The sequence below is a fragment of the Brachionichthys hirsutus genome, chromosome 22 (genome assembly GCF_040956055.1).
Source record: "Brachionichthys hirsutus isolate HB-005 chromosome 22, CSIRO-AGI_Bhir_v1, whole genome shotgun sequence".
In the NCBI taxonomy this organism is placed as follows: Eukaryota; Metazoa; Chordata; class Actinopteri; order Lophiiformes; family Brachionichthyidae; genus Brachionichthys; species Brachionichthys hirsutus.
Genome location: NC_090918.1, coordinates 2154397 through 2180816, shown reverse-complemented (window position 1 = coordinate 2180816; position 26420 = coordinate 2154397). Strand labels below are relative to the sequence as shown.

Here is a 26420-nt window from a genome sequence, read left to right as displayed (position 1 = left end):
TTATCTTTGTCTGACATAAGGTGACTTGAAAAATAAGAGAAACCGACTTCCGCATGAACTTGTACGACCATTTATAAAGTTTCCAATAGCCAGTCATCAATAAATTGTATTTTGACAAAGACAGGTTAGTGAGTCTCGAAATCTCAAATCATTTCTGGAAAAAACGAAAAACATTCCGCCTGTTTTACGAAACGTTTGGGCAGCCCTTCTAGCACCGCAGAACGCTTGCTGTCTGTCAGAATTTGAATGTGTCGCATATTTCTGTCACACTGTTGCAGAAGCAACACGAGCTGGTGTCACCGACACCTGCAGCTGCATGTACTTTGTATTTACTGTGGGATTAAAATCAATACAGGGTCAAATTGATAAGCTTCGGCCATTTGTGTGTGTGTGTGTCTCTGTGCTCAGGGCCACTCAAGTCACTTTTTGTCTCACTGTCGGATGAAATCCTGAAAGAAATATGGGAATCATGAGTATCGAGCTTCAACGTCTTACTGGAATGAGAAAACTCCACACAATCTGCATTTCATTAGTTTGAAAGCCATGTGGGGGGGTGGCCGGATTTGTGGGAGATGTGATTGATTGATCGAAAGAGAAGCAAGAGGGGAAAGATAAGTTGCGGGGGGGGGGGGGGGAACAGGCAGAGACGGTGAAATTGTAGTTAAGGGCATTTGTCTGAGCAGCAATGAGGCTCAGGAGGACAGGGTCAATATTCACCCATCTCCGAGCCTCCTGAATCCTTTGGCTAAAAATACCAGCGCTGCCTGCTTTATGACCAGAGCTGATGAGCCGTGATACTGCCGCTCGCTCTCCTAATGCCGTTACAGAGATCAGCCTTGTCCCCTCGAGGCGGATCTCAGTTATCAAGCAAAACAGACCGGGAAGAGCAACGCTTCTAATAAGCTGTCGAAAGCATTTCAGCATGAAATGAGGGAGCAGCGCCTTTTGAATACGTGACTGTGTTTGATTTGCAACCAAGAGCATAACGATGTGTGTGTCTGCTTGTGTGTGTGTGTGTGTGGGGGGGGGGGGGGGGTCATCTTTGGATACTATCAATAAGGCGATCTGTAGATGGAGTGTCATAGAGCGTGGATAAAGTGTGCGTGCTCTTGTATACATTGACAAAAGGGAAGCGAATAAGAGGTCAAGCGAGCAGCGTCTGAGTGGCGAGTGGATGTGAGCTTGAGAGATCAAAGCTGCCTGAGCCTTTAATGAATTTAAACCTGAGCTCAGAGATACTAGGAGATGCACATTTTGACAGTATTTCCCTGCAGGGCTATGCTGCTGTTAAATATACTGTTCCCAATAAGGCTTGGTTCATGTATTAAAACCAAAAGGTCATTCTCATCGTTAGACTTAGACGACATCGCTGATTAATACAGCAGAGATTTTTTTTTTTAGTCGTGCTCGTGGAATAGATCTAGATCTGAAAAAGGTTCTGGCAGCTGAATTCTGCGGTTCCATGACTCGATCAGGTTCAAGTCAATATTTTGACATTGTAATTATTGCCATTTACACGTGTCACAGATTCCACAGGTCGTACACATTAATTCAAGATCGTGGAAGTTCCTCTCCTTGATTATACTCGTAAAAAAAAGATTGGATGAGGTGATTCGATTTTCAGTGCAGGATGGGCTTTGAATAATTAAAGACATTTCCCTCAGACCCAACTTCACTTTCTGCTTAGTTCGAAATATAAAATGATGCTAACACATCAATTTAAGATGGTGAACATGGTAACACCAACTGAAAAACGTCAGAAAAATGCACCCCCCCAGATCCACCACATAGGAAGTCCGTGCTTGAAGGGGACAAGCAGCGTCCCTCTTTTCTGTCTCAAACAGCTGTCAGAAACAAAAGTAAATTCTTCTTCTTCTTTTAATTTAGCAGTTTTTAGGTTGGTAATGACCCAAACCACCAAAATATTTTTGTAGAAACGTGTGAAAAGTGATTTCTTTTCTTTTCCATAATATGTCCCCTTTAAAAATACGCTCAGTACCTTGATCAGGTATTTTTTTTCCATGTCCTTCCATGCATTTCAATCCAAATGGGCATAAACCACAAAAGTGTTTGGCTTCCTCAGTCAACCGCCGTGCCAGAAGTGCGGTGAGAACTCAGAACCTCTGCTTTTGAAGTGGAAATGTTAGCATTTCCAATTCTACCACAGCCAGGAAAGCTCTGCTCACAAGGCTCATGTGATGCGATCGAGAATCGCCCAAACAGCTGGAAAAATGGGCAGCAGCCAAATCAAAGTCGCCAGTCGATGTGTGTAAGAGCTATATTTATAATTATGGGTTACAGGTAAAACACTGAGTAATGATGAGTCATTTACAATTTCCATGACTCTTATTATGTAAACATAATGCTCTCTCTCTCTCACACACACACACACGCACACACACGCACACACACTGTTCTGTTGCAGCCTCATGAGTAGCCATGATTTGACACTCTGTAAAATACTCAATGATAATACTCTAAAATGTCTTTTCTAAATTTTATTCCAGCAACAAATCTCAATAAAGTTGGGACCAAGTCAAGTTGTGTGTACTAGTGACCAAAAACGCCCACTTGGAACATTCCGCAGGTAAAGAGGCGGGTGGTGTTCGGTATCGTGACTGTTCTTTTTTCATTTATATTTTCCTAACGGTTATTTAATATTAATGTCCCAACCTTATTTGGCATTCGGGTTCTACCTGCATGTACTCCCCCCCTCCCCTCTAGGCTTCTAGAGCAGACTGCAATATACTGTGTGTGTCTCTTTGGGAAACACACATACACGCACACACACTCATAAATAAAATGTCCTCATAATGCCGCTCCTCCTCCTCCTCCTTCCACCTTCATCATGTCACTGCCCGTGGAGGGTCTTCCCTTCTGTTAATCAAACCAGATGCTTGTCCTCGTTTCACGGGGAGAATAAATGGAAGGACTATTTAGCCTTTCTACGCTGACAGTGAGAATCGCCACGACGTTGTGTGGCAGAGGAACTGAATGTGCAGCACATGATTGCAAATTAGAGCCAAACTGAGCACATTTGTCTTTGTTAAACCTCGTTCTATTTGTGTCCCCGCATCAAACGCCTTCCTTTGTGTGACTTTCACCACAGCATTGTTTTTTGGGTTTATTTGCATCGTTTGTGCATTTAAAGAACCCAGTAAAACACAAACACACACACACACACACACAAAAGGTTGTGTGTGTTTTTTTTCCTAATGTGTGCTGTCTGAGCTTCTTTGTAATTTTTCGTCTCCATTTTAGTTGTGTTAACCTCAAATTCCCAACACCTCGTATTTTGTGAGCGAGTCAAATTAGAGTCTACTTCTTTGTTTGTATGCACAAAATTTGATGATGTACAAAAGCAAGTGGTTAAAATCACGGCCCTTTAGCGAGTGTATCCGTCCATGTGATAAATGAGCGTTTCCTGCCAGCAATGATGTGAATGAGAGCATAGAGGAAATGGGTGTGTGCCTGCACACACACACACACACACACACGCACGCAAACACACACACGCACACGCGAAAGACTTTTCATGGCATTCCTTCTATTTTCTTGCTGATTATAACATTGTAGTTGCTTTCATTGCCACTAAATCGGAGGCACTGAATTATAAATGCACTGAAAACGACTGAAGGAATGAGAGACGGGCAGAAAGAGGGGGAAGGAGAAGAAGAAAAGGAGTGAAGGGAGATGGAACGGAGAGAAATACATAAAGCTCCAAAAGAGGAGGAGAAAGCGAGAAGTGACGTCACATTCCCCAGCTTCTCTCTCTCTCTCTCTCTCTCCTCCTGCACCTTTTGCTCCACTTCTCTCCGAGAAGGCGCGCGCTCAGTTTTTTTTCTCTGTCCTCTTTTCGTCTTTCATAAAAAAAAAAAAAAAAGGAAAAAAGAAAAAAGGAAAAAAGGGGGCTGGACCAAAATCCAGAAGGAAAAGAAAAGCCTCTCCTGACGGGATGAATAACAGTTTCAGGAACATGGCGTCGGTCGGTGATTTCGACCCGCTCAACCCTTCGGTTCCGGCCACCAAAGTTGAAATCACAGTCTCCTGCAGGTAAGGTTGTTTTTTTTTTACCTGGTTTTAGTCTGACAGGGTGAGGGTAAAACACAGCAGGTGGATGAGTCACCTGTAAACCCGCCGTAACTCCGTACAAGTTTACTTTTACTGTGTTTTTAGTTAATAGTAGAGCCAGAGAGTCTGCCTCTGGAAAGTCCAAACTCTCACGGGAGGTTCGCCGTTTCGGCTTTTACCGTGTCGGCGTGTTTACACTCGGGAAGTGTCGCGTCATTAATGTCATTAAACGCGACGTCACAGTTACGAGTCACACGTCAAAGACCGTTTAAAAGTGCGCCATAGCGACACGATCGGTACCATTTTAAATTGTAAGCGAAAATTTGATATAGAAACTTTGTAGTATTTGTTTTTTATTGTATAAAACGCGGAAATAGCGCTAATTAGTTTGACAGCTGTCGCTATTGTCTTCACGCGGTTATGGTTGGTGCGTCTCTCCTGGGGTGTAATCAACAGTTTGAAAAGAGGTCTTTGTTATCTCAGAGTGTGTTTTTAAAAAAAAAAAACACTTTAAATCTGTATTTAACACGTCCTATTAAAAGGTATCAAGTTATTATAGCGTCGCCGTAAAGATTGGTTTGTTTTAAACAGCATAACAACAACAACAACAACAACAAAAAAAAAAAAATCTAATTTAATGTTAAAAGACTGAAATGTGCAGTCGGATTTGTGAGCTGGTTGTCAGCCAGCATGTGTGATGTGTTAATCTGTCTGGGCAAAGCGTTCCAAATGTTGGACAGAAAACCTCTTGTCAAGGTGTGGAAATATTCCGGTCTGGAAAAACTTGTTCCTTTCCAGGGCTTGAACAAATAAGAAAGTGAAAGGAAAGTCTCTTTGCACTGCGCTTCCCCTCTGCTTTCACCGGTTTGTTGAAGTGAGTGTGATGAACGTTGCAGCAGATCATTTTGTCATTATATTTAACCCTTTATCAGACAAGGAAGCGTTTTGTGTCACGATTACTTGATTTTCAATTTGCAGTCTGAAGCTGAAACTTTAATCAAAAGTCTTCTTATATTCACCGGTAAAAGCACTCCAGAATGGAAATTTTAATTTCCAAGTATGTATTTCAAAGTGTCATTTTAGATTTTCTGCATTCCATTTCCGTGTGCTAGTTTAACAGTACTGAATAATATATTTTTTATTCATAAGATACTTCCTTGTGATGGCGTAGCTGAGAAAGAGGCTGCTCCATGATGGACAAACGGTTTGTTCAGTGTCCGCCGCCGCTTTAACTGTCTCCTGTTAACAGCCAATCACAGAGCCAGCTTTCCTTATCAGCGGACAGCAGGCTCGTAGAACATCTCCAGTATCTCGCTGCGCACACAAGGAGCTGTGCTTCAGCAGGAAGTAGAGTCTGCTCGCCCCCTTTCTGTGTACAATGTCCGTTGGACTTCCGGTTCAGCACGCAGTACTTATATTCCTTTACTGTCTTCACTGATTCCCTCAGAATGATGAGGGGCGGTGATGCTATCCTCTTCCTCCTCAAGTCAGGAGGAAGATGGCAGCCATCTTTCTAGTCTTATCCACAGAGAGAGGAGCAGGTGACTTCTTCCCGTCCACCAGCCCTGCGTACGCCCCTTCCTGTCTGTTCCTTTCTGCAGGTGCAGCTCAGACCTGCTCTGAAAGACATTGCTGTGTAGGGAGACAGGACGGCTCCCTGTGGAACACCTGTTCCCCTGACGACATTGAAAGACTGAGCTTTTCCCATATAAATATTTTTTTGTCTTCCACTGGGATTTACATGAAACGTTTTGGAAGAGCAACGCATGCGCCAAAAAAAAGAGCCATTTGATTTTTGGAATATACCCAAATAGCGTGGAGAACCTTGAGGGCAGTTAGTCTGGTGGAGCATGTCTTGGCTCTTAGTGAACTTATGTATTCCACCGATTGCCTTTGTAATTTCATCAGTTCATCCATCTTCTTGAGGACGAGATGATCGGCGGTTTACCTGAATCCAGGTTACACTGGAGTCTATCCCAGCTGAGAGGCGGGGTACTCCCTGGATGAGTCACCAGTTCATTGCAGGGCCACAGAAAGGTAATCACAGACTCGTGCTCATACCTATGGACAACTCGCCTACATTGCATGTTTTTGGAGGTGGAAAGAAGCTAGAGAACCCGCACAGACACGGGGAGAATGTACAAACTCTGCCCCAGGTGGAATCGAACCGAGGGCCTTCTTGCTGTGAGGCTACAACGCTACCCACTGTGCCACCGGGTTGCCCCCTTTGTAATTTATTTAATTTATGATTTACACATCTAAATATCTATCTCTTTGCCTTTTAATAGCCGTTCCCTAACTTAGCTCCACCCCTTTGGTTACTGCAGTTACTGTATTCCCCAGAAGATTTCAATACCATCTCCTCAGTAACAGAGCATCCATGTACCAGCGCAACATATGAACATGTTTGGCAGGGTTTGCTAATGTCTGAGTCACCTGGCTCCTTGCCCCCCAGGGGAGCGTGTGTGTGTGTGTGTGTTTTGGTTGCTGTCCTCCCACCTCTCAACCCGAAGTAGCGCGGAAATGTCATGGTTATGGTCGTGTGTGTGTGTGTGTGTGTGTGTGTGTGTGTTATGCATATGTGCACATTTAATATAATATTACCATGGTTTCGACTTTGACAGAAGTTTCCCTGTGTGTGTGTGTGTGTGTGTGTGTGTGTGGAAGGTGCTGTAATGAGAAATGTCAGTGTGGAGAGCAAAATGAATGAACTGTCACGTAGTCCGATCATTTGGATTGCAATATTGTGGCAGTGATTGGCATAGCTATGTAATCCGGCGAGAAAGAGGACGGGGTCTCCGATTTCATAGTCCATCTAATTTGAATGTATTTCGCGAAAATGAAGGGAAGTTTATTTATTTTATCTTTCTGTGGTAAATCAGAGTTCTTGAAACAAGGATTTGCGATGCTACCTGTTTCTACAAAGACTGAAAGAGGCAAACAAATGTCGTCATCAAATAGCGTTCTCACATTTTATTCCGCATTCACACTTATTTAGCCTTTTTAAGACACTGACTGATTTAAATGGTGCTATAACGATGAAAAGAAAGTGAAGAAAACTGCAAAAGAACAAGAGTGTAACTCAGGTATTACTCTGGGACCATGTGGCACTGGAATCGGAGCTTTGATCAGACTCAGCAGGGTGATGGATACGTGTTATGGATTATTGGCAGAGCGGTATCAGCTCGGATCAATACGCTAGCATCTGTCCTTCTGCGTAGCACAAAGGTGCACATACTGTATAGTCGTACGATACACACAAACCACTCGTATCCCACACTCACAGTCACAGAAGAATAAATTAGTCCCCGGTGCACTTAACTCTCACCGGGGGACTTGGGCTGTGAATGGCCTTAAGCTCAAGCATTCCCTTTTTATCATCGATCAGGTGAGCTCACAGACTGTCGCATGTTTGTTTCACAGTGAAACGCACACAAAAGAAACGCTGCCCTCGTTTCAAATGAGTGACACCCTCAGACTAAAATGTGTGTCGAGCGTGTCTCAGTAAATACGTATGTTTGGTGTATTAATTAGGGACGCACCGATCTATCGGCGCTTATTTCCTTAACTTTGCAGGATCGCCGATCGGCCGATTTCTACACATGAAACCGATCTTATCTTTTTTTTCATTTCGGACGATGAACAAATGTTGCCTTTGTGGCTTTTGCTGTAATTTGCTCAAACGTTTGCATTGACTTTGTACGTAAACTTGTTGCTAGGCCAGAGTTGAATGTTGCCTTTGACAGCAAAGAAGTAAACAAACAAAACAAACACGGTCGTGAGAAAAAGGAAAAATATTTCTCCGCCTTATATCTTCTGGACTGCTTGTCTTCTTTTCTCCCGCTCTCTCTCTTGCCGTGTATCCCAGCACCATCAGCAACAATCCCAAATGTTGACACTGATAACTCCCCTTTCTTCTCTTTGCTTTCCCTCCATTGTTAGAAGGTGGGAGGGATTGTAAAAGGCATCTATTTCTGGTATCCATTATTGCCGCAGTCTGTCGGTAGTGGTGCAGCGGGTGCTTTTTATGTGTGTTCTTCCATTGTAAAGGCGAGTAAACAGTCTTGCATCGGATATATCGCATGGGTCAAGAATGGATCTATGAGTCTTATTTGTCATATGTCCAAAATAATAAATGCAGATAGTTTCTGACTGATTTCAGTAAAAGCTTGGGGGGGGGGGATTTGAAAAAGAGATCATATTTTGTAGGTTTGAAGACTTAACGCATGTAAATACTGAGATTGTAATGGATCAGCATTGTAAGGACAGAAGTCACCCCGGATGGAAACCCTGGCCGTTGTCTAATTTCTAATGGGCACATCAGATCACGCAGTGTTTGTATTTCAGTGGCTGGCGGTATATCTGTAAAGATTTATGTCATACAAATACTTCATGATACATTTTTTTTTTTCCCAGAACCGCATTCTGTCATTGGATGAATTAAATAATAAGAGTCAGAACTAGGGGTGCACCAATTTGCAATTTTCTGAACGATTACCGATTTTTTTAAAAAGTCCTGATCTGCCGATACGGATTTTTTAAAGTTAGCTTACAGCACACATATTTCGTTGTTCCAATGTTTACTGAAAACAAACGACATTTGTGCAGCAGGCTACACTGCAGGCCTGTTTTGAGCCTCTCTCACCAAAAATAATGTGCACAGCAGTATTGTGCTTTTACAAATAAAAGGAAATTACAAGGTTTGAGGTTGTTAAATAAAATAACTATCTACAGGACAATCTAACAAAACAACCTAAAACCACCAATAAGGTGTCCTGAGTTTTAAGTTTCCTTTCTTGGAGTGCAAAAAGACAAAAAGCCCAAATGCTGCAGCTTTGTGACTATTTCAATGTAAAATAACGCAACAGCTTACAGGACAAAAACAAGCTCCTAAAAGTCAAACATTCTACAACAAATAGTTCAGCATGTTTAACCTTTTCACGTCAACGGCTAATAACAAGAATTAACGGGTGCCAAACTCCGCAGAGGTGATGTCATGAATATTGATGTTTCCTGCTGCAGTTGCAGTCAGACCCAAGATAATGTTCTGATGATGAAAGACAAGGTAATGTTTTGAGTGTCGCGCATTCTTTAAGCCCCGCTGTTGCTGAGCCGACAGTCGATGGGAAACGATTGGTTGACCTTTTTCGGCGCCCCGCAGGGCTCACATAATAGTTGTCTTATTGAAGACGGCACTGACAACTGTTACTTTGAGGGGACGGCGTACTGTGCGCCGGTTCGGTGCCGGCGACGGGCACAAAGGGGCGTGTACGCGGGGGTGACGGCCGCCGACTCTTACTGCCTGTTTACCTGCGGTGCCGAACGGCAGGGAGGGCAAATGATTTTGGATCGAAACGCGTCAGTGCTGGCAATCAGTGAGACAATCAATATTGAATGAAACCCCTTTTTTTGAGTCTCCTTCGCCTCTGTGTCGGTGTATTTTTGTGCACCTGCGAGCTTTTGTGTGTGTGTGTGTGTGTCGTAGAGGCAGTTGTATTTTGTGATCAAGTTTGGACCTTCTCTAGTCTGGTCGGTAGAGACGTGTGCACTTGGAGGAAATGACTACATTTGAAGTTAATTACTATCGACCCTCGTCCTGCTGCTGTTCTGTTTCTCCAGGTGGGTTCGTACACAAGTTACCAGATGGTGTGTGCACCTTGCCACAATCTCTCTCTCTCTCTCTCTCTCTATCTGTGTATATTGTACAATTCACAAATTGATAATGATCTGAGGGAGAAGCAGAATGAGTGTGACCCTGGGGTAAAGATCAAGGGCTATAGACACACACACACACGCACACAATAAAATTGAAGCTGAACCTTTAATCAATATAATCTTGCTCATGTCAGACCTTCAGCTTCTTCGCCGCGGCGCCCAATTTCTACGACACGGGTCATAATGCCAGAATATTTTTTAGAATACTCCTGGAATGGATGGGCAATGAGACCTGTTGACCCCGGGGTAGAACAGGCATTAAAAGCTCTGCCCAATGGGCTGTCTGACGATTTGCCCCCCCAGTCCTAATGGCAGAGGAACCCAACAGAAAGCCACAGGGAGCGCTTCAGCTGGAGGGCTGCTCACATACGTAGAGACACGCGGCGCATGTTGGAAATGATCTCGTTCTGCCTCCCATCAGTCAGAGCTCGTACACGAGTAAACGTGATTCCAATTTTTGTTTCACTTTCATGCAGGTTGTCTCTGAGGGGGGGGGGGGGGGGGGGCATCAAGCCGAGTGAATCAAAAACAAAATATGTCCTTTGATCTGTGTGATCTGGATTTAGAAAGTGGCCGTACCTGTAATTGCCCTCTACCGTTTCCCCCCAAAAGGTCTCTGATCGTCACTGTAGTACACATTTTAGACTATTTGACAAGTAATATGATTTGACATGAAGTAAATCACCTTCGCAGGCCGATTGACTGCCAGACAGAGGGGACGGAGAAGCTGGCTGGCCTAATCGAGTCATCTCCATCCCACTCGCATAGCACAGAGGCTGCTGGAATTCCTCTGGCAATCCTGCCTCCTCCTCCTCCGTCTGTGTCCCAACATTTTCTTGTAGAAGCCCGTTGGTCTCGGACAAGCGCACACACACACACACACACACACACACACACTTGGCATCCTGTTGATAACGTTGCAAAAGTTCATCAAAACAGCACACATATTTACACACTCGCTGTCTGCCAATCTGTATTGGATAGTGTTCAATTTTCTACGTGTTGACCCTGCCATGGGCACAAGGAATACAAACGGCACATTTATGTCATCCTCACTTTCTGTTCTCTGTGTAATTTAGCTTAGCCCTTTTCCTGTAGTGAGCATCTTGAGTCCCACAAAGGCGTGTAACATGTTGAATAAACTACAGGAGAGGTGGCCCAAACTGCACTGAAAGCAGTGACGGAGGTAATTAAGGTGAAATGCCGTGAGCGCAGCGCGTGTCGTCCATGAGAGGATGTGTATTTTGCTGCACGGCTCTGTGTAAACGGGTAGCGATGCGGTATATTTCAGTGTGTGTCTGTGTGTGTGTGTGTGTGTGTGTCTCTGTGCACGCGCTGAGATGCTCTCTCCCAGCCCTTGTCAAGAAGAATTAGGGCAGCTCTCTTGGAGTAGCGGAGAAAAGGAACACAAGCTGCTGAAGCCTCTCTTTAGTGTGCACGAGAGAGACGGAGAGGGTTGCTCGAGCGTGCTTCTCTTCTCGCTCTTTAACAGACGCTCATCGGTGGCAGAACGGATGAGAGAAAATAAAACGATGCAGGTACCTGTAGCGCCGAGACCTGCCGAGAACACACCTGAGCATGCCCGGGTTTCCAGGGACGTTACTGCTCTGTTGCTAAGGACACACTCAGTGCAGGGGTTGGCATGATGCTGAGAAGGAAGAAGCCAAGAGGACCGGGCCTTTATTTGTATTTGTATCGGTTTAGACCTTCCTTTAGCATTCTGACGGGAGTTGTCCCTTTTTTATTTAAAATGCAGGATGCAAACACATCGATATAGTTAATAAAAAGAGAGCCACACCTGGATAAACTGTTTCTGGCAAATAATGTGTGAAATTAGTTGGTCGAACTATTAGTTATGACTCCCTCATTATTTTGGTTTAAAGCACAGATCTTATTTCATTCAATCAAATTGCGGGTAATATCGAATTTGTTCAATCGTAATTTTTTTGAAAACGAGACGGCCCAAATTCTGAATGGGGGGGGGGGGGGGCGACACCAACCTCAGACCATATTGAAACATGTCATCATGAAAAGAACATGAATTCAAGAATATTTTTCTATACTTAAAATATAGTCTTGACAACCAGGTGAGGAAATGATCATCGCTCAACATGAAGCCGTCTATGATCTGGCCCTGACAGGCTCTGTGCATAATGCATGGGGTGCCTTAGACCTGCATAACAAGCACTTAAAGCTCCATTAAACCGTATTTTTGGCATTAACATTTAATGAGGCTAAGGCAGTGGTTCTCAAATGGTGGGGCGCGCCCCCCTAGGGGGACGCGGTGCGATGTCAGGGGGGGTGCCTGTGACCGCGGAGAAAATGTTTTTTTGCCTTACGAGAATAAAGTGTAATTGCACATCCACTTCAGTAGTTGGCAGTGGCGCCCTGATTGTCAGAGTGCGCGCAGGGAGGATTAGCAGAAGAAGAACGGTTGTAAACAATCTACGGTGGGAGAAGAAGAAAGACCTGACTTCCTCATTTTCTGTTGCAGACTAAAAAAATGGTAATAAAGTTATTCTTTGTTGTAAGTTGATCTATATTTCTTTCTTTTTCATAATTCTTTGTATGTTAATAAGGATACAAAAGTTTTTTTTTTTTCGGGGGGGGCGTGACAGAAAATAATTGAGAAGCACTGGGCTAAGGTGAAAGGCTTGCTTGTATTGCTTGACCCCCCAGCGTTGTTTCTGCTCTGTGCAGCATTTAGCTTCCGTCTTCTTGTTGTGGCTTCGAGGATTGACCGGTCTGTTCCTGAGAGAGGAGAAAACGAGTTTCACAGAACTGCCCGTTCTTTTGTCTCCTGAGAAATTATCACCCTTTGAGAGGAATTCGGACACAAGTATAGCTCGTTCATCACTCTTAACTAGTACCTGCGTAGTAAAGAGAAGAAGAGAAAGTCTGACGTGAACTGAAAGGTGGAGGAATTGAAGAGATGTCTGGATTAAGTAATAGGGTTGTGCTTGCTCTGTATTCTCCCGGTACTATAGGTAATGCAGCTATGTCTTCTGGATTCTGGATCAGATCCAGAAGACATTTTACATGATGGCGCATATTGGATTCCAGGATCTCCTCTGGGATCATCACCAAAATCGAATCATCCATTTCTTTTAAAAGTCCCAACATTTCCTGAAAATGGCGATGCAGGAGGAGGAGAGAAGGACTACTGCTCCTGTGAATATGCTTAGGCTTCATAGCGCCACTAAATGTTACCTTTTATTGGGAGCCATAATGAGGGTAAAATTTAACGAACAAGAAACAAGGGTGGCGCAGTGATTAGCGTTGTAGCTTTCGTTCCCACTCCGAATGTCAATTTCAGTTCTTCACGCTGTCATCTCCAATGTCTCTCCATCGATTCAGCTTCTCTCTTTCCTTCTTCGATAGCCAGATCAATAGTTTTTCACTTGAAAGCTGCGCCATAAGCATTTCTTTGTGTGTTTTCCGTGATGAGGGTGTGTGCGTGAAGCGCAAAATGACGATTTAGTCTGAGTGCGTTTGATGTAATTCCAATAGTTTCATTGGTCCACTGGTCTGAGGCTAAATGTCATTTTGGCCTGTAAAAAATCCATAAATGAACCGCGTCATTGGATAAACCGCAGGATTCAAAGTGTGTGGAAAAAAAGTACCGGCTGATAGTCCGGCCATTACGGTACATCAAAGTCTAATTCAAACTGAGCAGGATCAAAGTCGCACCAATAATGGTTCCTGAACTCAAACGGAAGACAACATTTTTTTTTGACTGAAAAAGACACAGAACTTCCTGTAACAACAGCAACAACAGGAAATGTCAGACAATTCCGAACCATTTTTTTGTAGTCCTGCTTTTGAATCAGGACCAGACAGCCGTGCACTGAAAGATTCCATCGAGTCGTATGAAGAGTTGTCAGTGAGCCGCATCTTTCTCAGTGTCTTTTTCTGGTGTTTACAGTCACACGTAGACTCTAATTTCAAATTAGTCACCGATTCAAAAATAGCCTCGTCACTTTCCACCCAACATTGTCTTTGCTGGTGTGTGTCTCTGTGTGGGTTCTTTATCTTGCTGCTCCATCTGGAATCCTGAACATACCACGGCATGTGTCTGTGCATGATGTTATGATGTGGTGGACATCGTTCTTTGTTCTCCGCCTGTATCTGCAATGTGTGTAACAGTATCTAGTTCAGTGAGGTGGTGTCGTCTCCACAAAGATAATTCGGGTCACGGCCAAACCGAAAGAGAGAGAGAGAGAGACACAGATAGTGAAGTGAAACAGATGCCATACAGAAGGCAGAACGAGACATGATGCTCTTGGTTCTCACCGAGAAAACCCCTTTCCCTTTTGAGAAAGGGAAATGAGAGGAGGCAGGGGATCAAATGGGAGGACTTGGAGTTATAGCAGAATAATACAGAAGAGTAATGTTACGAAATGAGCGGAGAATAACTGTAGTCGTGTTAAAGCATCGGTTCAGTGCAGACGAGGTTTGAGGAGGGAGGAGTAGAAGGAGCAGCGGCGACGCAGGAGAAATCTGATTTACAAAAAGAGCACAGCCACATATCAGGGCAGGATGATGATGATGAATATATTTATTAGATAGAATGTTAGAGTACAAGTACAGTCACACAGTAGCATGTATTACGGTACAAATAACGTCAAACATCCTGTCTAAGAGGAGCATTTCAAAAAAGCCCTTGCGGTCTTGTTTCTGTTGAAAGGAAACGGCTGAGTGCTTGAGAAATACCTGGCCAGAAACAGTCATATCTGTGTTGTAAAAATATCTGGTTGGATGGAAAACATTAGAATAAAAGTTCCACCAAAGGAAATTTGCATCTGCACCTGGTGAAGAAGCTCGCGTTTGTGACATGGTAGGAGTCACGAAATTATTACCAATAAGTCAAATATTGCTGGTATTTACGATCATCTGTGCCAACAATGACGCCGCTTCACTCGTATTTCTCCTTGAGGTATTGTGGACAAGAAAGTATATGGAACGACTCAAGTTAAAGTATCTCAAAATCGCACTTAAGCACACCAGTAATACAAGTAAATGTATCTAACTAACTAATTAGAAATTAATAACGACCTCCTGAGAACGTAGGAATAACCTTACTGAAGGAAAACAAATGTGAGTACATCAAAAAACATATTCACAATCAAATGTTTCATTATGCGTCCTTTGAAGTTCTAGTTATTGACAGCAGCAGCTGTTTATTACCCTGACATGTTGACGGGTAATAAACCGGATGTCGTCGCCGCTCATTAAACGAGATCTCGGCAGCCCTAATAAATGTTATCAGCAGCGGCGGCGCCATGGCAACAATACGGGAAGGAACTGTTTATTTATTTCTCTCTACCTGTTGCTAAACCTGGACTCCAGCTAGAGTCCATGCCGCCTGTGATGCAGCAGCTGGAGAGACACAGAGAGAGAGAGATAGAGAGAGAGAGAGAGCCCCTCTCACAGATGCACTGCCTTCCTGAAATCATCCAGACATTGAGGAGGATTAGCTACCTGACGCCTTTCTTTCTGTAAACATCTGTAGTGTATTAGCAATTTACTGATTTAGAAATAAAAGTATGGGAATAGTGATAGGATTAGGAGAGGAGGAATAGAGGAAATTAAAAGAAAATGGGAATGGAGAACAGAAAGAGAAATTCAGGAGAGTGATGGAAAGGTGAGTATCACAAATACCCTTGCACGTCAAAAAGCGACGCACACCTGTCAGTCAAGTCAAGTGGCCCCAAATGACTGCCAGCAGTTGCCATGGTTACTATCCCCACTCTGCAGTCGCCATTGAGTAAAATGCACAGAGGTGTGTCTCGAGCTCCCGTGTGTCCGTTCCCTTCCTCTCGGTGTCGTATTTCACTTCCCTGTGATTGACAGCCGTCACCAGACCCGACTAGCATGGAGGAAACTGGGTCTGGCAGCAATGCGAATGATTTTAATGGATCTGAAATCGGCTCCGTCAAAAGTTTTAGTGTGTAAATGAACATCATTTTTTTCTTTTTTTTTTAAACCTAACTTTAAAATAGGAATCTATGAAAAAATACAACGATCGTGCTGTTCAGAAACCTAAGGAAGAGCGACATGATGTACCGTCGAGTTAGCAGGCCGCTTCACTCTGCTCGGTGAATGTGCTGAGGCTTCTGGGTAAAAGGTTGTTTATGTCTCGGGGTCATAGCTACAAGCTGTAGCGGTGAATGCATAAATCAGGTGCATGTGAGGTGTTACCAGAATTTTCATAAACAGATTGGCTGTTTTTTTTATACCCACCCACCCACCCAAATGTAGTACTTAGAGAGAGAGAGAATTGAGCTTTGATGATGCCAAAGCTGAAAGTCTCTGGAAAATATGTTTGAAGTAATCAATATTTTTTAAAGATGATCTGTTTACTATCAACTGATTTGCCCTCATGGCCAATAAGTTGATTAATATGTTTGCTTTTCAACTTTGTTGTTTATTTGACCAAAGAGACCTAAAACCAAATGAGGTATCGATCACTACTGTGAAATTGCAGTGGATTTAGGAAACGTGCAGCTGACATGCACGTTTCCTAGCTACGCTTCCACCTAGCTACTCTTCCACGTAGCTACGCTTCCACGTAGCTACGCTTCCACGTAGCTACAGTCCTCTTTTAGCTTTCTGCTGCCTCTCGATCAAACGAGTGGCTTATTAGAAAGTGAATGAGAGCCATGACTCATTCACATTATTCTCTGAAGTGGAAAATACTGAAAATGAATGAAAATTGATCTTTTGATGTCCAGGTTTATTCATAGTGGTATTAGATGTTGAAAGTGGTGTGCAAATCCCCCCCCCCCCCCCCCCCCCCCCTTCCATTTTGACAAGCGATGGGCTAAAAGGATTCTGGGCATCATGGAGATTCTCCCAGCCTATCCTCTTGAGGGGAATGATTATCCTCCTCGTGTATCTTTTGAATTTCGGCAGATAAATATTTAACTCACCTGGATCATTCAACTTTGAGCCACATTCCACAAAGGAAAGCTACACCCGGGAACATCCGGAATCGTTTCAATAAAAGGATATGGAAAGAGAGCGCAGCTTGATTCCTCCGCCCTTTACATAGTTTGTAATAATTTAAACTTCTCTCTGAACCTTTCGGTGCCACGATCATCACCAACATGTTTCACGTGATCATTCGTAAATCACGATTAAATGAGAAAGCATCCTTTTAATGTTTCACACCCTCTTTTTAAGGAACACAAATTCTTCTCAGTCTGGATGAAACCAAGACAAATGACTGAACAATAATATAGTTCTTTCTTTCTTTTGAATTATTGTTTTACAGTTCTCAATGCCGGTTCTTTGAGGGGCGGGGTCGAAATAGGTCACTTTTGAGCAACCTGCAGACATTCATCCATGCATAAACCAGCATGAAGTCAGCCATCCAACCTGTGAGGCTGAAACTTCATCCCAAGGGACATTTATTAGAACAACATGAATAGTTTTTAGAAGCAACAGCGTCACATTTGGGAAGGCGGTTGTTGTTTTTTCTCATAAGAGAATTGTGTTTCTAATTACTTTGCCGTTTTTTTGTCTCCTCAGGAACCTGTTGGACATGGACACCTTCTCCAAATCAGACCCACGTAAGGCCCACCATCCCTCTGTTTGTCCGTCACTAGTGCCAAATATATTAAATAAGTACGAACCAGAGAGAGTGAGACATGGTGAGAAAAAAAAGAAGTGAAGAGGGAGGAAATTGAAGCAAAATAAAAGGTCAGTGCCAAACCAGAAATGAGTCAGTGTGCATACCTCCACCAACGCCATTGGTATATATAATATATATATATATATATATATATTTAAATAATCAATATGAATTATTAAAATAGAAATGGTAAAGTAATGTAGTAAAATAGTTCTGGGGGCAACTGGGCCAATTTGTTTTTGTTTTGGGTTCCTGAATTCAGATCTTCACAAAATTAATACATATTTTAAAATATTAGTCAACTAGATATACATAATGTTTCTCTCTTGCTGTGCTAAAATAGCAGAAAAAAAAAAATCTCCCTCAAACTCTAATAAACCTGTCCGGGGCCATAGGCTTGTCGCTCCCCCCCCCCAGGTTTTGCAGAAATATTGGATTCTAACTTTTTGAAATGTCTTTCAAACAGACAGAAAAAGAGACAAAAGAAAATCTGTTGACGACATTTAGAATATACGATAAAGAAGTGAGAAATCAATTAGGGACAGAAGAAAGGCCTTTTCTTTTGCGGTACGTAGCTGAGTCACTCCTCATGGGTGTAAGTGTTTTATTTTCTCAAAGTGTGAGCTTGTCTGGGGGCAGGTCTGACTAATGCACAGGGCGAGCTGAGGAGCTTTATTCCTATAGATTCACAGAAGGGTGGCAATTCTCTCCTCTCTGCTGCTGCAATCATTAATCATACATAATTATAATACTGTAAATGAAAGACTTTTGGACTACCTGGAACTAGAAATGTAAAGAATAAGAAGCCAAGGGAACGTTTTTGATGTTAAAAGCAGGCATTGCATGAATATGCAATTCGGCATCAAAACTATACTTGAATCAACAAAATACAATTATTTTTATCTTTTCCATCTTGCGGTGTGTCTGAAGTTGGGATTAGAATCAGGGTGACTTCAATGCGCATTCACACGCTGTTTTTGGAAAACTTAACATGTCGGCACATTTACCATACAAGGGATTCAAATGACTGGTGGTGCTGATGATGATGGCTGTGGTGATCATCCTCATGATGAGGATGACGGTGATTAAAATGATGATGGTGAGGAGATAGAGGAGGAGGAAGGAGCTCCGTCTTTACTTTTGGAACGCTCTTGTGCTGAGTAGCCCTTGATTATGCTGAGCACAGTGTTTTTGGCATCCTGAAATGAAGCAGCCTGACAGGGCTGCGGAAAGACCAAAGGAGGGACAGGAAAAAGAGGGAATTTACAAGTACTTTGAGTTGTTACTTGCAGGTAAAAATACCTTTTTTTTAAAAAAAAAGTCAAATGTGGTGATCGACAAGAAAAATAAGGTTCTCTGTTCCAAGTGGGGGAAAAAACCAAAACGTTTTAGTACACAAACTGTAAGAGTGAGAAGAATCCCACTTTTTTTATGTATAGTATCTGATGGAGAGATTTTAAATCATGCCTGAAAGTTGTGAATAAAATCAGGCACCTGGTCAGGTGGTCTTATGGTGTAGCATAGGAACTATAAGTGATATTAGCATGGGTTGTACTATAACCTATGCTAATATCACTTATAGTTATAGCATTTGAAAAACAATGATATTTAATGTAACCTTTGTTCTTCACAGTTTGTGTTCTCTACACACAAGCCATGGGAAACAAGGAGTGGAGAGAGGTGAGTGTCTGAATTTCATCTTTTTTTTTTTTTAAATGGCATGCTAAGACTCCTACCCCCGCTCCTAAGAATCAAGTAGCTCAATGATCCCCCTTTTGATAGTGGTGATGACATTATTGCCGGTATGGACCACTTTCTGGAGGTCAAATGCACTCAAACAAAGATGGGCTGTGTATGCTCCATGACTGCTGGACTAAATTTGTAAATTCCGGAGGGAAACGGATGCCCTAGGATTTCATATGCGATGCCCTCTACGTGGAGAGGATATGAACTCAACAGTCACTCTCACTGGGAGTTAATAATGTGTTGCTTCTGCCTTCTATTAACATTATTAGCATGTTAGTTTGATGAACAGTGATGGCAACATTAGTGTGTTAATTAAAAAACTGCAGAATAGAAAGTTTCTTTAATTTTATCGAGTATTCATTACTGGAATATCTGATATAATAAAAAAAATAAATAAACATATTTGACTCTAGTAGGCAAAAACAGAACTTAGAATTTAGCATGTATGTACTCACACAGGACTACACTGCAATCTCCTGTGTTTTACTGTAGTAAATATTCATGGTTGTAAATGAGGGGGCAAATCCTCAATCAAAGCCCCTATCAGTTACAGTCATTCACTTGCAGTTCTTAGTGGCCCATCATCTGCATGCATTATTAATAAGCTAAGTTGAATGCCAAACAGGGGGCTTGCTTGACCCCCGTTGACTTGATACTTCAGCTGCTTCGTATTGATTATTCTGAAGCTGTGGGAAAAAGGGGGAAAAAAACAAATTGGTAATTACGTACTCTCGACAGTCATTGCACCTTTCCGAAGGCTCTTGTAAAATCTATAATTTGAATAAAAGTCTTGAGCTCTGGCGAGCAGAAATGTGTTGAATTATTCTGTTGCTTATTGTCTTTCATTTCTCTCGCCGTCTAGTTTGGCAGAACCGAGGTGATTGACAACACGCTGAACCCAGACTTTGTGCGGAAATTCATTTTGGACTACTTCTTTGAGGAGCGGCAGAACCTTCGTTTTGACTTGTAAGTAATACGTCTACTCTCTGTGTTATGGTATTATGTGAAAAAATATTCTTTTATTATGGCATGGTAAAACAGAGTTTGATTTTCCAACAGTCGGAGGCCTCTTCTAAAAGGCTTCTTCTTCCCATTACTAGTTCCTTAACCGCAGGCCTCCATTAGAACGTGGGGAGGTGCCGGAAGTCTCCTGGAAACTAGAGGTTATGTTTTCCCTTGTGTCTGTTGGATCACTGGGATTAGACAAAAACTACTGGATGGATTTCATGCTAAAGACGGGATCGGGTTTCATGCAACGTGGCAGAAGGATGAGGCATCAATGGATGACTGTAAGCCTAATCACGCAGTACTGGTGCTATCCCTCGGTGCTTTTGCTCTCTTAGCTGGTTCCTCCAAACCGTTTCCTGTCATCTCACGGGAAACGTGTCGCAGAACCACATGGACACGCCGAGACCAAAAAACAAAACTGGTGAATGCGTGTGTCACGTGTGCGTTCCCACATACTGTGCGTGGCCATGGTGACAATGACGTGTTACTTGTGCGCGATGAGTTCGTTGGCTGTGTGTCCAGTTTAGAGATGGTAACCATAACAACAAGCATTTCAGGGGGATGGTGGGGATGCTATAGGAATGAACCGATTTCCTTCAGAGACGGAGAAGCATTTAATCTTTCGTATCTATCGTTTGTACACATGAATATTTATTTGACCTTTTCTGTAAGAATATCTTTAAAAACAAACCGGTAGGATTTTTAGTTGAGTAATTTTTTTATGGTAGCAATGAATATATGGCTTCTTTCTTGTTTCTTGCTCGTGTGAGTTCAATTCATTTTCTCCCACCACAAACACCTGCAGGTGCTTTTTCTGTAAACAGGTTTACGTAGTTTCTTTTCGCGAGTGTGTGCGAGGACATGGCTGGCTGCTCATCTCGCATTTAACAGGCATAGATAGAGGCGTTCTAAGTTTACCTGATTGTCCTGAACAGTCTTATAAACAAACTGAACGACTCCTCACTCCCCCCCCCCGAAGATATTAGCCAGAAAAGAGCAATCGGCTCACACTGGTGGGTGAAAGGACCCGAGCTGTGAAATGTCCTCAGACCGCTCAGCGAATGTCTGATTGCTCTTCATTCTTTGGAGTAGCCTTTAGTAGGGCATTTAGAAAACACGTTTGCATTCCTGCAAATATTGCACTGAGTTTAAATTGGTGTTCAAATACACACAAAGTATTGCATGATAGCATACTGAGATGGATTGGTACTTCATTCAGGCTCCTTTTTTGCCTTTGTACTCTATATTGCATCGTGTATGTATACGTGTAAAACGAGGGCATGACTGCCCATTAGACCATTTAACCCCGTTGTAGTGGAAGAATCTTGAAAGTGTGAAGCTTTGAAGAGGAAGAATGAAATACTCGGTTGACGCACTGCTTGGCCCACCACTGATGAACTCGCTCTGTATTTCCTGTTGTGTTCCCAGCTGAACTTCTGTCACCCTCCTTCGCTTCTTAACGATTTGCTTCTTTCTATAGGTATGATGTTGACTCGAAGAGCGCCAACCTGTCAAAGCATGTGAGTACCGAAACTCGCCTTTGTGACTTTTTGTGTGTTCATTCAAGCGCGGATGTTCGCAGTTATTTTTGTCTCACACTTTAGCAGATTTCATTATGTGGGGTGTATGTGAGTGTTTGTATGTTGCTGTCTTTATTGTTATTATTATTAATATGATCCTCATTTATGCATTTATTGTCATCCACTGTAATAGCACTTCCCTGAATAGATTGTACTCAAGTGAGAATATTTTTTTCATTAATAGCAGTGATTAGCATGATGGTAATTAGGAACAACAATGTGATAACTTTGCAAACTGTGATATCTGCGCCCTTGCTGAGTTCAGTCTGAGACAGCTTTCACCAAACTGTAGTGTTTGACCAGAAATTTAAACCTGTTATATTTCACATGTAGTCAGTCCGCCATTTAATAACTTGGTTTTTGAGAGAGAGAGAAGTTCTCCCTATCTAACCTTTATCCACTACTCAAATCAGTTCAAAGCCCAATTGGTTGTAAATCGGCCCATGTTAAATTACCATAAGTATATTATGGTAATTCGTGGATACTGTGAATGACGAGTAGAAAGAGACAATTTCGTGGTTGAGACCGCAAACACTGTTGTACACTCAATTCGCTTGCTCGCTTTCCGGTACGTTGTAGCCAGACACGTCGTAAGTTGAGGACTGTCTGTATACTGCAATAAGATAGATGATGGGTGCAAAGAAAAAACAAAAACACAACAGCATCAAAGACAGTGTTGATATCAGGAACGTATCATATACGTGTTTGTAAGCATGCATGAGTGGGAACTTTCACAATTTCCTTTTAAAATGAATTTCTAGTGACGCTCACTTGATTTTTGTGTTCTGGTCTGCTCCTAAAAACAGTTTCTGACGCTTTGCTATGCAACACTGTCTGGCCATGAGGTGTTTTTACGTGTTTGCTTTTCAGTATCCTGTCCAACCAGTATACCCGCATATCTCATGAAACACGGCCACGTGACGTTTACGCCCCTGGATGGCTGTCATTTGTGTTTTAGAATTATTGCAAAAACAGTCGCAGGTGGGAAAACGTGGGACTTGTGGCTTTAAAGATCACTATATTTCATTTGTATTTGTTTTATCTTCTTTGTGGATTACAGAATTTAACTCTTATGCAGTGATAGAACAGCAGTGTAGGGTGTGTTTGGAGTCCTAAGGCGATTATTATGCTACAAAGCTAATGTTCATCTGTGGGGGATAAACAACTACTTCATACAAAACAATATATAGGCTGAGGAGATAAATGACCTTGTGAAACTGGAATATAGAAAAGACAAACGGTCTGTTCAGACCATTATAACCACGATTCCCCCTGTTTTTCTATTATGTGACCTTTATTAACATTTGTACTTATATTTCCCCGACAAATTTTCAGCGCCGTTTCATACCCGCAGGGAAACAATTATAATGGTTGTAACTGAGGACCTGTGCAGGAGACACAAGATACAAGCTTGTATTTTCTGCGCTTTTATAAGGACCCGCGTTGTCGAAATGGATGTTTGAATATCAAGAAGATGGCTTTAGTTAGCCTTGTTGCTCCTTCTAAAGGCAATTTTGCTGCACAGCATCATCATGTGGCAGAATGGAAATACAAAAGGGAACATTACAATAAGTACAGTCGCATTAAATTCAGTAGCGCACTGTCTGATGGCGTTTCACGTTTAACCACAAATCACATTTATTGTAGTAACTTGACTCTCTTTTGCACGTTCACGCCTTTATCTAACAGTCAGTGATGTCACTTTGATGCTGCAGTGCTGGAAAAAAACAACCCTATAAATCAAGGTTGGCATCCTGAGAGATTATTCGCGTATTCCCGTTGATCTAAGAAGTTAGCGTATAACTAGTGATACGTTGCGAGAGCCTGTCTACTAATCATTCAGAAGAATTCAGAAGAAGCTCTACGCATTTTCTCACTGTTAATATATAATATCGATATGCCTCCATCCTTCTGAAGTCCTCCACTATAGATCTCGTCCTCAACTAACAAACGGATTTCCCTCCAACGTTCCGTAATGGAGCCCCTACAGAATGTGTTTCATCTTAACTCCTCACTCTGTTATGTATTTGTCCATTAGCTGCACACAGCCACTTCTGCTGTTGTTGCTAGGTGACTTGTGGCTATACTGCACAGCCTGCAGATCATAGACAGCAGAAAATATCATAAAAATCCACAAAGCAAATGTAGCTTCAGCACACATTACAACCAGAACACACTAGTTTATGCAAGCTAATGTCATACAACTGTATGTATGATGGCATCCTGAGAATAAGAGAAGGGGCCAATCAATGGAGCTAAGAGACCTTATTATGTTCGTGCATCTTGGAGCTGCTCCTGTTAGATATCCGAGAGCCTGTCCAATGATGTCAAAGAGCCTCGGCAGTGAGCCCGCAGGGAAAAGCACCGCCTGTTTCTGGAATAGCTTTCTCACAATTAGAGGAGAGGGATCAGTTACAGTTTTTCTGTTAAAGTAGTTGCGTTTCATTGTGCTGTGTCTTTTGAAGGCCCATTTCTTTTACTGAGAAAAGCTCTGATTGCCGTTATTTCATGCTGATTGGCACCATTAATGCCACATTGCCATGCAAACACATTTAGAGGTCATGACTCGTGTGCAGTTTGTTTTTTTTCTGTGTCATTTTTTCAGCATCTCTTTTTTTCTGCTGATGTGAGCTATAAAGTTTCATTACCAGTATGTGGTTTAGATTTTATTTAACAGAAAGGTGGCTCGGAATCCATGTGGGGCAGACCTGTGTGAGGGCCGTTGGGAGGGAGACTGAACGTACTTGCCAATGTTATCTGTCAATGTGGAAGCTAGCAGCTTTAGTTTGGTAAAATTCATTCGGTTTGTTCTCTCTTTTTTTAAATATATATAATTATATATATATATTTGTTGTTGCGTTGAGTAGTTTTATGTCAGTGTTTGAAATTGATAACATTTTGTGGGCATTTAAGAACGGAAATATGTTTTTCTACCTCCACCAAGGAAGATATGCATTTGCCGGCGTTAGTGTTATATTTATTTTATAATTCTTTCATTTTAACATTGAAAACGGAATTTACAGATTCAAAAATCATTTACAAATACACAGCAAGTCCGATTCACTTTTACTTTTCATGGTTGGTGTATAAAAGATACCAAGAACAATTTAGAACCTTTTCTTTATGATCCAGATCACCATGTGGACGGTATGAATCCAATCAGGAGGGGAATGAGCTGCTTGGAGGAGGTCTGTGCTCTCAGATTACTTTTCTAGTTATTTATTTTTTGTTTTCCTCTCTTTCTCTCGCTTTGCAGGACTTTCTGGGCCAGGCCTGCTGTACTCTTGGAGAGGTGGTTGGATCATTGGGCAGTCGATTTGACAAACCTCTTGGGTGAGTTCTGTGCTGTTGGCTGAGAAAGTATCAATATTGAATTAACTATATTACCAATATTGATTCATGGTAGAAGTAAATCAATTGTCAGCGATGTCAAGAATATTTTTCCTACAGAGGAAACTGGATATTACATAATGTACATTTGCGTATTACTTTTTATATAAAACAAACTATGGCAGAGAAAAAACCCTGAATATATATATATATATATATATATATAGCTTGCTCACATGAGTTTACTACTTTGCAGTTATAAAATAATGTGCAATTCTGTGCAAATCTTATACCATTCCTCTGTGAGCCTCTGTTTACATCAGTTTCACAATTTACAAGGATTATCTCAGGGGAAATCGACTCAAACATTGTTTTTGTTCGTTACTGCAGCTGTTTTCCATTTTCTACAAAAGCAAAAATCTAGAATTAAAAATGTATCACATCATTCGGGTTAATTAACCAGGTTCAAATAAAAAATATTACCAAAAAATAATAATTAAGCATGCAATTTAGCAGTTGTTTCCTTTGCTAAGGTTGCAAAGTCAAGCCCAGTTAATAAATTATTCCAATATGTTTTTCACCCTTGAATTACATTTGAGTTTTTTTAATAATAAAGAAATGAAACAATTACACAGCTTTTTGCTTCAAACCTTTTTTCAACAAACTCCAAAAGTCACATTGTGGTATTCCATATGTGATGTTCAAATTAAGAGCTTAGCTGTACTTGACTTGGGTATTCACTCATCATACTTATCATAATGAAATGTCAGTGCATAGAGCTTTCACACAGTGTTAGATTCAACTCCATATAGCAGAATACCTGCAGGAGTCCCTGAGCAATATAGCGGGTGCTTTTCAACGTCTATTTCTAAGCTGCGAAACAGTCCATACTTTCCATTTTTAATAACCGTATACCAACACTTCCCCCACACTCAATATATTCAATGTACTGGTATTCCTGCACGTAGAAGCACAGTGGATCATTATAATAGTAATGTTCATCAGGCTTGTTGGGACGCAAGTTCTCTGCTAAATGTAATTGTTGGTGTCTGAGGAAGCAGGGTTTTGTTCAGGTTTTTATTTAGCTTCTTTTTTGTTGTTTCTGTACACATTCATCATGCCTTGCTTGAATTGCAGCGACTCTGCCCCTATACTAATTCTAAATGTAGTAGTATTCAACATGTCACACCAAAATCGAGAAATTACAAGAAACTAAAAGTAGAACTGGTTAACGTGTTTTGCAGTTTGCAAATTATAGTCAGGCAGATTCCAGGCATTATAGTACGGTTATTAATCAGCTGCAAGCGCTCTCATTGATTCCCCATCATCTGCTT

The 26420-nt window shown here is 41.9% G+C and overlaps 1 protein-coding gene across 2 annotated transcripts in view; it reads left to right on the top strand.

Annotated features, from left to right (window-relative positions):
* Positions 1–3865: 3865 nt before the first annotated feature.
* LOC137910997 (copine-8) overlaps positions 3866–26420 on the top strand; it is a 46535-nt gene continuing 23980 nt past the window's right edge. The window contains exons 1-7 of one of the 2 annotated variants that reach the window (XM_068755421.1): positions 3891–4053; positions 17320–17360; positions 19056–19102; positions 20031–20134; positions 21657–21700; positions 22874–22884; positions 25013–25089. In XM_068755421.1, the coding sequence (XP_068611522.1) occupies positions 3956–4053; positions 17320–17360; positions 19056–19102; positions 20031–20134; positions 21657–21700; positions 22874–22884; positions 25013–25089 (422 nt within the window). In that variant the 5' untranslated portion in view covers positions 3891–3955. Of the gene's footprint in view, positions 4054–17319; positions 17361–19055; positions 19103–20030; positions 20135–21656; positions 21701–22873; positions 22885–25012; positions 25090–26420 lie in introns of both variants that reach the window. The other variant, XM_068755422.1, reaches the window with a different exon arrangement.